The sequence below is a fragment of the Passer domesticus genome, chromosome Z (genome assembly GCF_036417665.1).
Source record: "Passer domesticus isolate bPasDom1 chromosome Z, bPasDom1.hap1, whole genome shotgun sequence".
NCBI lineage: Eukaryota > Metazoa > Chordata > Aves > Passeriformes > Passeridae > Passer > Passer domesticus.
The window spans coordinates 46460793-46473491 of NC_087512.1; the positions used below are offsets into that span (position 1 = coordinate 46460793).

Consider the following 12699-nt stretch of genomic DNA (forward strand, 5'->3'; position numbering starts at 1 on the left):
AGCTGAGGAGGAAGGCATGCTGTCAGCACCCTGCCTGTGGAGGCAATCAACTGGGAGAGACTGAGGCTGAGCAGCTGCAGGGAGAGCAGCTTCCCGTGTCCCCCAACAGCCACCAATCTTCCCTGGACTACTCTAGAGAGCCATTCCTGCCTGAAATAGATGTGGTGTCTGAGAGGAGACACTATGCAGGAAACAAAAGCCTGTGACTGTTTTTGCAGATGAGGAAGGAAGGGCAAACAAGGAGAAGCCGTGCTTAATTTAGGTAGGTGGCTGAGGAGATATGAAGATAGGAGCCTGTCAGGCCCTGGGGCTCTGTGGTGGTCAGGCAAACTGTCACCTAAGGGAGTAAGATTGCCCATGCTTCAGCCTGCCCCTTTGTAGCATTTGTATTAATCAAGTCCCAGGCAAAACCTCATTGAGTTAAATGTGGTGAGTCCATTCCCTCTGAGAAGCCAGGATCCAAGGTGTGGGTACCTGTGGAGCTGTAGGAGGCAAGGGTTGGTGATGTCTAGACTGGCAGGCTCAGAGCAGGGAGCAGCTTCAGAGAGCCTTCAGCCAGTGGCTGTGTGTCTGTGACCTTCTCATGGGATGAAAAGAGAACTTACCGGGAACTCTGTCTTTTCCTCCCTTTTCCCCCTCCCTCAGGTGGTCTTTGCTTTGAATCAGACTCTCTTGCAGCAGGAGAGCCTCCGAGCAGGCAGTTTCCAGATCCCCTATACAACAGAAGACCTTATCAAGCATTACAACTGTGGGGACCTCAGCTCCATCATCTTCAACCATGACACTTCTCAAGTGAGTCTTGCCACTGCAGCCCTTGTACTACACACCTCTCCCTGTAGTGCTAGCCCCTGTAACACGTGTGCTCATCTCTCCTCGGGCAGGCCCTTTCTGGGTGAGGGCCAGGGGCATGTTGCTGGCTGCCTGGCACATCTGCTTTCCTGAGCCTTTTGTTCCAGGAGTTCGCACCACCTCAACCCCTCTCTTGCACCCAAGCAGCGAAGGTGCACCTGGCTTTCCCTTTTGGATGAGTGCCGTGTTCACTTTAGCATCAAAGATCTATGAGTTAATAATTTACTTTCTTAAGGATCCTGTGGAATTATGCTAGTTTAGGTATGAGCAAACCTAACGACAGCAGAAAGCAACAGCGGGCGCTCTTGTGTGAATAGGAGCAGAGAAATGCACTTGTGACTTGGACACTTGTGTAAGGTTGGGCAAGTTACAAGCTTTTTAGTGTCCCCTATCAGTATGATTGTGTGCTGTGTACAAGGCCCAAAGAAGAGAAATTGAGTGAAGCAAAGAAAAGATAGATTTAGACTGAATGTGAAGGAAAAGAGACCTTCTGAGGCCTCACAGACTTGGGTTTATGGAGATGGTTTCCTAAGCTGCACAATGGAATGTAAAACTGATCTTTAAACCATGAGAAAATGCCCAGCAGGGACCAATTTGGCATATTTGGGCTGTTAGATTAACTAACCTCAGGGTGAGACATCAGGTCTCTCTGTTCTTGTTTGTGAGGTATTGCCTGGCAATTTGTGCACATCAGTGAAAACACAGGCTTTATCCTTGGAGTGCTGAGTAGGTGTTGATACCTGAGCTCTCTGTGCTGAATAACCATTTTGCTATGACATTCAGTGCAGAGCTGCAGAGTCATACTAACTCCTGCTTCTCTGGTGCTGAGCTTTGTGTGTGTGCTGCTGCCTTCCATCCTGCACACCCACCTGCCTGCAGGTGCAGGCATCCTGGTCATCAATACTGCCTAGCTTTTACACTGTGCATTCCATGCACAGGTTTCAAAGCATTTCTCAGAGGAGACCAGCATTTTAAGAGGATGCAGATGCTGCATCACTATCCTGTGGAGATGTTACAGACTGCAGACATTGCCCCTAGGTTCTTGGAGACAGCAGCTCTATGAGACCAGCATGTTGCCAAGGGAAAAACTGTACTTAATATGAGGGGCTCCACCTCAGGGTACTCTTCTTGGCAGCAGAGCTGAATACTGATAGTTTGCCACACTGTCAGTTTATCTTTTAAGCAGAACTTCTCAGTAAGTTGTATCTGACTCCATGCTTGCCTAGTAGATGACTACCTCGGGGCTAACTCCTTTTTGGAAAGATTCTGTAATAGTCTCTGGGGGAATCCAAAGTCTCTGCATCTGCTACAGACTTGCAAGGGAAAGCACCTGGCTTATCAGTGGGTCTGCTCTCCAGAAATCACCGCTTGCAGGCCCTTTAGTTAACTGTCCCCATAACTAAATGCCTAAAGCTACTTGTCAAGAAGCCAGGATTGCTGCAACAATAGCAGACCCAGGTTTTCTCTGCACTGGCGAGAGGTCAGGGTAGTGTGCAGCCACAGCTGTCCTTGGGGGCCCCAGGGGAGGAAGCCAGCATTTTATAAGATACTGTCAGGACAGGGCAACTGGAGGTGGCAACACGTTCTTTCTTGACAAAATCTGGCCCTCTTAAAGTTTGAGATTTTTTTTTAACTACTTCAAATTGCACAGTTATTCTTTGGCTGCCTGAGGGCTCTGATACAAGGCGAATTCTCTTAGAAGAGCATAATTATCATTACAGTTATGGTATACCTGTGGCAATTTGAGAAAGAGGTATGTAGCTAAAGACAGTTAGGGACAAATACTTTCTTCAAATGATCAGTCAGGATTTAGGGTCTTCAACGTGGCAAAATGATAACATTTGTTGACTTTGAATTAAAAAAAAAATCCATCTGGCTAGCTTATGAAATGATGCATTGAGAGAAATGAGGCACCATGCATCATTAGAAGTTTACTAAGTATTTTTTAGCTTGCTTTGGGTTTTGTCCTACTGGCTGTGCCTTGAGGGATGAGGCAGTTGCTGCACTCTGTGTGGAGCAAAAATGCCCGTGCATAATGCCTGCCTGTGAAATAAATTCCCCTTTCGTGAAGATTTTTTTTTTCTACCTTAGGTCCCAAATTTCATTAATGCTACACTTCCAGCCCATGAACGCATTACTGCCCAAGAAATAGACAGCTACTTCCGGCAGGAGCTCATCTACAAACGCAATGAGCGAATGGGCAGGAGGGTGAAGGACCTGCTAGAAGAGCACCCAGACAAGAGTTTCTTCTTTGCATTTGGAGCTGGTATGTGACTGTGGTGCCATTCAACCTGAACTCATCTTTTCCATGTCATTTAGAAGCATTTTGCAAATTCTTGCCTCGGTTTAAAGAGGCAAGAATTATTTTTACTGTGGTGGACACAGAACTCAGCTTTCCCCTGATAGTTGTACCCTAGTAGGAAAACCTTTTCAGTGTAGGAGACTGTTTTTCTTCAGTGTGCAAAAAGCTCACAGTGCATGTGCTTACTGCAATATCTGTTAATTGCAGACATATTTGCTGTATGCAGAGGCAAAGATACTGAGTCAACTACAGTGCATCCACAGGAGGAGCAGGTCATTGACACACACATGTGTTTATTGTCTGGACAACCAATGCAAGATGATAGGAGCAATAGGGAGCTGAGATGAAAGGCAGCACATCTGAGGCTGCACCAGTGCTTGAATTAACCTTTCAAGGACACGTTCAAAAGAAGAATATGCCAAATTGTATGAATCTAAGAGACTCAATAAATGCAAAGGAATAAGCAAGACACAATTTCACCTTTCTCTTCTTCCTGCACCTTCCTTGACTCTTTCACTGCACTTCCACAAGGAAGTTGTGTCTCCTCCTATATTGGAGCAGCACAATAGGCCCAGCTGGGGAAAATATACTCCATTTTCTGCCTCCTTGCAGTCAGCAGGACTCTACAGACAAATCCAGAAGCACATCCAACTCAATAAGGTTAGCACCTACACTTCAGACTAGTGGAGGGCATGAACACGATTGTTTTGCCATGACCCCCATCCTTTATTCTGGCTCCACAGAAAGGAAGAAGTTAGGATCAGTGTTAAAAAAGATAGGTGCTAATTCCCAGAGAAGTATCACATCCCCTCCACCATGAGCCATATGGCCTTTGGGAAAGGGGGAAAACTGAGACTGGTGTCAGCATCTATGTGTGGTTTTCTAGTCTCAATGCATATTGCTTTTGTGAGGATGAAAGCTCTAGACAAGGCAAGGAAAATATTACTTAAACACTAAAAGCATTTGTATTCAGAGTTTGTGAGAATTTCTGTACTTGCAACAGGGAATTGTGGTTACAAATTTAGCATAACAAGGGCCAAATTCATGAGAGCCAGAACGTCAGGAAAGGTGGCTGCCCGTGTTTGTTCAGATGTGTGTGAGGACTGAGGATCTGCAGTCTTCCTACAGTATCACTGCTCTGTGCAACTTGCTGTCACAAAAAACAGTGAAGCAGGCCCTGGTTGTCTTTCTGTAGGCTAAGACCAGGACGTTGCTGCACTCCACTGCTGAAGTTCTAACTGCATTTGAACCTGTTTCTGACAAAAGCATGCACCAGCCCCAAGTCCAAGTTGCATCTGTTGCAGGTGGCTACTCTTCTGTCAGGAGGCCAGTTGTAGATATTTGGGCTTTGGTTGCTGCCTCACAGCTTGAGTGATGAGCAGCCCAGGTAGGCAGACATATGTGTTGCTCTGACATGTCCCAAGAGCAAGAGCCTTTGAGAGGAGAGAGCTTCTTCCCATCCTTGCGCACACTCTGAATCCCAGCACCTACAAATCACACGTCTTTAGACGGTTTTGCGTCATTTGTTTCCCCTCCCATCAATTTCTATATGTTCCTGCCATTCTGCCCCAGAGTGTCTTCACTGTCAGGGGTGTGCACAGCACTGCCCCAGAACCCAGAAGCACTGCAGGACCAGGACAGATCCCTGTCCTTCTTAATTTCTCAGCTTTCTTGTTCTCAGCTTTCATGACAGTACTAAAATCCTTTCCCAGGCTTACTTGAATCTTGCTTTTCTTTTTTCTTTTCCTTTTATTTTTCCATTTCCCCCTTTTCTGTGTCCTGATTGCCAACATTTCTATACTGCAGCGCTCCCAGGAACCTTGTGCCTAAATGAACATCCTTGATCTTTGGCTTATGTGCACATGGCTTGATGTCCAAGCACGTGGTGGGCTCTTCTCGTGCTTTTCCATCATACTTTTGAAGCTTCTTTGTCTTCTCTGGGGACTTTGGACCCATTTTGAAATTGTCTCTGATTACTCTCTGGCTTTGATACCAGTCTGTACTCTGTTCTCATCTGCTCTTCCAAATAGTTCTGTTCAGAGGATAGTGGCAGCCTCCCACGTTTAGCAGCACAATTCTTGATTACACCCTTGTTTGACTGCATGTGGTTTCTTGGTGGGTTTTTGCTTGTTTGTTTGTTTTGTTTGTTTCATTTGTTTCTTATTAAACATCTAAATGAGAAATAGCATCACAGGATATATTGCAGAAAACAGATCGATTTTTACAGATTTCTGAAGTTTCCTGAGTGCATATTGCAATTATGAATGCAGTCTTTCATTGTTTTCTAGGAAGCTAATTCAGCCATTTGCTTATGCAGATTGCTGTATGTGATAGATAATTATGTAGAAGAGTTATTTTTATGCCAGCAAGCAGTGAAGATGAACAAATATCTCATGATCAGTTTTAAGCATTGCTTGTAGTTTACTGCTGCTAATTACTGTGAAAAGGTTCCAGAAAAGTGCTCATACAAGGCAGGTTAGAATGAGTAGTAGGAAAAGAGAAGCAAAAAAAAAAAGGTTATAGGAATGGAAATAAATCATGGTGTCATGGTGGTTTGCCCCCTTCTGACACCAGTGAAGAAAGTATCGCCTAGCAGTAGCTTATAAACTGCAGGACAAGGTTGTATTAAAATGGTGGTAGGATATTTAAGGGTCACCTAGTTAGAAGGCGAGAGAAGAGTTTCAGTTGTTTTCTTTACAGATTTTTTTCACCCTGTATTTATTTTTAAAACAGATAGGTTTTTTGTAAGGAAAGTCCAGTCTTTCAATTAACAAAACACCATTGAAAAAACAACTTTTATCATCAATTATATGCAAGCAAGATCATGGTTTTTGGGTAACTGTGGTATTACATATACCTTCTCTTGTTATTTAAACTACTCTTGGTATTTTTATTTAAATGGAGGAAAATCAGAAAATACTGATTTATTTTATATTATAACTGGGTTGATGGGATTTATATATGTGTAATATATTGTGGTAAAGAAGTCTCCTCCCTTTTCAGGTCTTCATATAGCTGCATGGCTATAGATGTTAACTTCTTACATCAAATTATGTGTTTTTATTTGGGCCATAATCATTAGATTCAGTACATTTTATGCCTTTCTTAAAATCAATCAGGCAAACTCTCCCTATGTTTGGTCAAAAATGCTTCACAGTCAGAGCTAATTTCTGGAACTATTTTTCTTTGGAAGTAATTTGCACCAAAGTGGAGAACTGAAAACCGGCAGATTTTTCTGAAAATATTCAAAACACTTTCCTTCTGGCCAGAGCGCAACAAGGAAAGTTCCAAGCCAAAGTCTCTTCGGGGGAATTAGAGGAAAGCATGGGGAGAGAGCGCTGGCAATGTGAGCAGCATTCCACTATGTTCAGTAAAGATTTATCTTAATTGTGGACAGGCCTTTATGTATGTAGGCACCAGGGTTACGAGCCAGGCCTACTCCCTTTTGCCAGTGGTGGAAAGTGTGAAGCAAAGCCAGCTATAATCTTTCACCAGCAGTCCTTCTGTAGGCATTTATAATTTCCCTGCATTCTGGAGTGTGACGTTCAGGATCTGGGTGCTAAGCCAGTGTAAGTGATGGCACATGTGATTCCGTATCCAGCCAGCCAGCCAGGTAATGCCATAGGTTTCTGGTTTGTCTAGGAAGGGAACACTGATGTAGTGAGAACTGCATTGTCCTGCTGTACAAGTTTTACAAGGATGCTGCATGCTGGCTAAACCTTCCCAGAGTTGAGGGATAGTTGATAGTGGCAGGGAGCTCTGGAAATTGTCTGATTCATCCCTCTGCTCAGAGCAGGATCATATAGAGCAAGCAGTTTTCCTAGCACTGGAGTATGGGCAAGGATGAAGATTCCAGAATCTCTCTGAATAATCTCTTCTAGTGTTTAATCACTAAAGATGCTTTTTCTTATGTTTAAGTCAGACTTCCTGAATATCAGATTTTGTCCATTGCCTCTTGTCCTTTCATGGCACAATACTACTGGGAAAAATTCTGCAATAAATAAATACCTATGAAGTATTTATGCATAGTTATGGCCCCCAAGCCTTCTCTTGTCTAGGCAGAATAGTCTCAGCCTCTCCTAGAATTGAACGTTCTAATTGTTTCATCATCTTTGTGGCTCTTTGTGGCACTCTCTCCAGTATGTCCTCATCTCTTTTGGATGGGGAAATTCACAGCTAGACACTGGATGGACCCAGGTATGTGTTACCAGGGCTGAGGAGCAGGAAAGGATCAGCCCCCTCAATCTTCTGGCAGCACTTCTCCTCACACAGCCCATGGGGCCATTGGCCTTGCCATTGGCAAGGACATCTTGCTGGTTTAAGGCCTATTTGATGACCACCAAGACACCAAATCTTTTTCTGCCAAACTAGTCTTCAGCCAGTTGGTGCTTAGCCTGTCGTGGTGCCTGAAGCTATTCCTGCCCAGGTGCAGAACTGGACTTACTGAACTTTATGAACCGAGTTTCCCCTCATCATAAATCCATACTGACCACTCCCAACCATTTGCTTATCCCTGACACATTTGGAAATAATTTGCAGGCTGATTTGCCCCACCACCTCTCCCAGAGGAACAGAGGTGTGGTTGAGCAGTTTTTAATTCCCCAGATCCTTCTTCCTGCACTTCTTGAAGACAAGAGTTATACTTGCTTTCTTTCAGTCCTCAGGGACCTTCTCCACTTGCCATGATCTTTTGAAGGTAATTGAGAGTGGCCTCTAGTGACATTAAGCAAACTAACACAGTTTCTCCGGATGTATCCTATAGGGACTTGAAGATGGCTTGTGTATTTGAATGTTCCTTAACCTGATCCTTCTCCATCCATAGTGAACCTTCTTTGTCCTAGACTCTCCCCCTAGTCGTAGGAACCTGAGATTCTTGAAGGTTGGTTTGACCACTAAATAAAGTAACAAAGACATTTGGTACTTGGCCTTTCCCACATTCTTTGTCATCAGGTCTTCTGTCCCCTTCAGTGCTTAGATTATATTTATCTAGTCTACAGTTTACTGCTGACGTGCCAGTAGAGGCATTCCATGTTCCCATTCATGTTTCAAACCAGATTCAATTCTAGATGGGTGTTTCTTCAGCATGGTCATTTTATTCCATTTTATTCCTTTAGCTCACGTATGGTTTCTCTTGGAAAAGCTGAAGAATAAGAGAGAGGGGGGGAAAAAAGTGTTGGGGTTTTTATTATGTAGGAGGAAGCATACTTAGCAGCTTGAGATCTTGACTTTATTTTGACAGACAAGACCTCTGCTGAAGTCAGGTTTCTAGGAGCCAAGTTTAAATTCCCTCTAGTCTCCCCTGCCTCTTTGAATAGTTGAGAAACTCCAAAGTGTCAGTTCATGAATAAGAAGTACAGAGGGATCTAAGATTCCTTATTTCCCTGTGGAAGAAATTACTGACTTCAGTGAGAGAGGCTGGCTGATTTGACAACCTCGGAAGCTAGTCCTCTTAATCTCGAGAACACTGGAAAATTCCTTTTTCTCTTGGAGCTATTTTTCCTTGCTCCTGAAAATAAACATCATTCTGAGGCTTTAAAGTATATCGGATGTTGGTAAGCCACCATTAATACAAAGAAAAAAAGGATATTGGTGAGAACTTCTTCAGCAACCATTTCTTCTAATTTCTAAAGGAAATAACAAATGTGTTTATTTGGCATTAGTCAGACTGTATGGAGTCAAACCTCCAGGGACTGACTGTTTTTTTTCCCAGACAGAATGTGTTACCACCAATGGTTATCCCAGTCTGCTGTAATCCACCAAATGGCTTCCTTCAGCTTCTGCAGGTTTTGAGGCAATCCTTGTGATGTGAGAGGTCAGTTTTGTGTCAGCCTTAGGTGCCACATAGGCATGTCGAAACCCTTTTCCATCAATCCTTATGTCATAAAAATAAATTTTAAAAACCACAAAAAACCCCAAACAAACAAAAAAACCCCCAAACAAACAAATAAACCCTCCCCACAACAAAACCCAAAAAAACCCAAAAATAAAAAACCACCAAACAAACAACAAAAAGTACCCCACAAAAACCACCATGAAAAACCCCACAACCATGAAAAAAAAACAAAACAAAAATTCCAGGGGCAAGTGTGCTGAATCTGAGTGATGTGTTAGGTGGTGCAACTTCCATGTAGAGCTGTTCAGTCTTACTTCTTGACATTTTCGGTTCCATCTGGAATCTTTAGATGCGAAATTATGCAAGAAGACCAAGATTTATTTTCTCTGGGTAAGAAAAGATAGCAGAAAAGATCTGTCAGCAGTGGGTGTAAAAAGCAGTCAAGAGTGCTAAGCCTAGGATGTATCTGTCCATCTTGTATGGGTGTTTATACCCATAAAACAAAAATCAAACAAAAGCCATGGGAATACAAAAGTTGCTCAGGGAAATGAGATATCACTTTGAAATTTGGTGGGAATTCAGAATCCACCATGGAAAATTCGAAGCTGTCATCAGTACATTTGGAATTGGAGATATGGTCTGCACAGGGAATGTAGATTTACCTGTGCCTTATGTAAAAGATTTGAAATGTTTAGTGAGTAAGTTCATGAAATGTCTGTGAGTGGGTGAATATTTGTGGAACCTGGAAGAGGCAAAAAAAAGCTTTTGGGAGGGGCAGGAAGACAACGTAGTGATAAAATAGATTTAAAAAACAGATTAAATGAGTCCTGTGGGGCCACCTCACTTCTCCCTGGGCTCAAAGGGCTTGCTGATTGCCTGCATGCTTCTGTCTCTGGAATGCAGCAGCATTTTAACTTCCTTGGGTGGGAGGAAAGGCTGAGTGCCTGAAGGTGTGCCTGTACCTCTGTAATCTGAGAATGCCAGATACAACCCAGCAGCTTTGAGACTGTTTTCCTTAGTAGGCTCTTTGAGTCTTCAGAATGCTAATGACAGGGTTTATTAGAACAACAACCCCTGAAGGGGAAAGATAATGTTGTGTGGAGGCAGGAGCCGCATCCAGCGCCCCAGGGTTCATATGAAGGGCACTACTCCTGACATCTCTGACACTGAAATGAGGAAAGCTTTGCATTTCTCCATTAGAGGCAGTAACCTCTGTTCTAATATATTAGTGCAGCTGTCAAAGTCAGCCAGACCAAAATACTGTGCTGTTTCTGCTCAGACACTGGCAGTCTTCTTATCAGTGATGGGTTTGCCCATTACTGCCTTTACTGGGCAGCTAAAGTGGGAAAACTTTCATCATGTAATGTGTGTTTTGAGCTACAGGAATTTTGAGTCCTTAATAACTTCTTTTCAGGAAAGGAAAGAGTGGTGTGTAATGGCAGCAGGTCCAGTGGCAGAGGTATCCGTGAGTCGTGTAGCTCAGGTATTACACTGGTAATTCCTTCCCTTACTGGTAGCATAGTGCTGGCTGCTAGCATAGCACCTCTGTAAGGGTCTTCTTGTCTCATAACCTAAGGAAAACTCTCAGTAAATGGATACCCAGTAGATAAGGCTGCCTGCATATAAACTCTTTCGCTTATCTAATTTTTTTACAAAACAAACAATATGGACATGTAAACTTTTATTCTGTGTTAATTTAGCCATAAAGTCAATCTTGTAATCAGTGAAAAAGCCTTTTATAACTTCAATTTTGGGATTGTTAGGATGTTTGACTTTGCCCAAAGGTAAAAATGATTAAAATTACTCACATCTTACGTTTAAGAGCCCTAATTTTCAACACAAACAGGTAATGAATATCTTCTTATCGTTCACAAGAAAAATGCCTTCATTTTGACTCATGCAAATTGTAACTCCACATGCTTCTTTTTCATGGTATTAGACCATTTTTTCTGTGTTGTACAACGCTACTGCAACATCTACTATGAGAAGTTACATAGGTGATTTGATTAGGGAAAGTACTTTCTTGAGCATAGAGAAGACCACTGTTCCTCAATTGTACCCTTGTACCCACCAGATTTTCCTGTTTGGTTCAAGAGTAGTGAAGTATGGTCCACTAAGGCTTTGTACTAATAAAAGATTTCCGGGAAATCATGTTTTTGTGGACAAACAATTATCATGGTCTCAGTAGGATAAAAAATTGGTTCAAAGTTTATGGAGTAGTATTTCATTAATATTTCATCTTGCAGGTAATCAAAGGAAGGATTTTGTTTGGAGTTTGAAAAATACAGGAGGGCATGGGAGGGCTGTTTGTATGGGATTTGACCTGCAAACCTCCAGAAGTGTTTTAATGTGACATCCTTATACTCCTACACCTAATGTGAATTAAGGGATTCTTTAAGTTGACTTACAGCATCACTGGTCATCCCTTTACTATCTCATCCCTTTCAATCTTTGTCATTTCCTTCTCCCTGCAGTATTAAATTTGTGAGACTACCATGCTCTTTGTCCTTTGGTTCTGTTCTGGTACCTGGACTTTTCTGGACTTGGAAATACTGTGAGAAGCAAGAATTTACTGGATATAGTATTACATGTTTTGCATTTGATACACTTTAATGGCAGATTTGAAATTCCAGCCACTTATGAACTGATCTCTGCTTTCCATATGTTGCTTGGATTATCTAATGTAACTGTGCAAAATTTCTTCTTCCTGGTTCTTGGAGAAGTGAAGTGTGAGCTGTGTATAGTACTCATGCTTGAAAACAGTGTCTTCCTCTTGAAAAGTGTGTGCAGAAAGCATATGTATGAAGGAAAGTTATTTGTAATTGAATTGATCATATCACATGATTTCCTTCTTTTGCTTTGGATCATAATAAATATTTTCCTCCATAATTGTACTAGCTGAGATAAAATTACTCCAAGTTCTGCATCCCGGTGTCTACTTAAAAAATATAACTGTGTTTATGTTAAAGGCAAAGTTATGAAGAATGAATGCAGATGATAATTGCCATAGGCATTTCCAGGAAGTTTCTAAATAACTGTAAGATCCATAACTCTGAAACTTTCTCGAAAGTATTTGTTTCAGTGACACATAGAGTCTTTGGCACCAAAAGTCCATTCGAGTGCTTGTAGTCCAAATAAACATTCAGCTTTATGATGTCCCTAGTGGCTGGACTAATTTGTGCTGTTTTGTGATTGCAGTGCTATAATTCTGTGCTTTAGCTGTTCCCACAACATCTTGGAAGTCAGCAGTTAAGATCAGGTTTCCTGACAGTTTGGTGTCTTTACATGTATGTCCAGTGATTCATTGTCTTGGGATGTTTGTAAATGGTGAGGTCTTGACATGCTTTTGGGGTGGATGGGAAGTGCCATCTTTTTACTAAAGAAAACACAGAATTATGTATACGTGGGGGATTCCTTTTACATGACTGTAAGAGGTCAAAGAACTTTATTTATCTGCTTGGAATAGTAAATTTTATTGAAATTCGGAGAGGAGTATAGTTTTCATGAGTCTTACAGACTTGGTTTCAGTGAAAAATTAAAATTTATTAACAGAAACTAAACCTTTGTCTTGCAATATTTCCTAGTTCCTTTTGCTGGATGCAGAAATATTTCTGACTCACAATGGCTCGAATTTGGGTTCAACAATCTCTGCTGAAACCCACAGTCATCTAGATAAAACTTACCTAAACTGACACAGTTATAGAAGCTGCTCTAC

The 12699-nt window shown here is 42.1% G+C and overlaps 1 protein-coding gene across 3 annotated transcripts in view; it reads left to right on the forward strand.

The window, feature by feature from the left end:
- The window catches only part of TRABD2A (TraB domain containing 2A), a 98523-nt gene that overhangs the window by 69664 nt on the left and 16160 nt on the right, over window positions 1-12699 (forward strand). For 2 of the 3 annotated variants that reach the window (XM_064404297.1, XM_064404296.1), the window contains exons 3-4: window positions 646-792; window positions 2941-3115. In XM_064404297.1, the coding sequence (XP_064260367.1) occupies window positions 646-792; window positions 2941-3115 (322 nt within the window). The remainder of the gene's footprint in view (window positions 1-645; window positions 793-2940; window positions 3116-12699) is intronic. The other variant, XM_064404298.1, reaches the window with a different exon arrangement.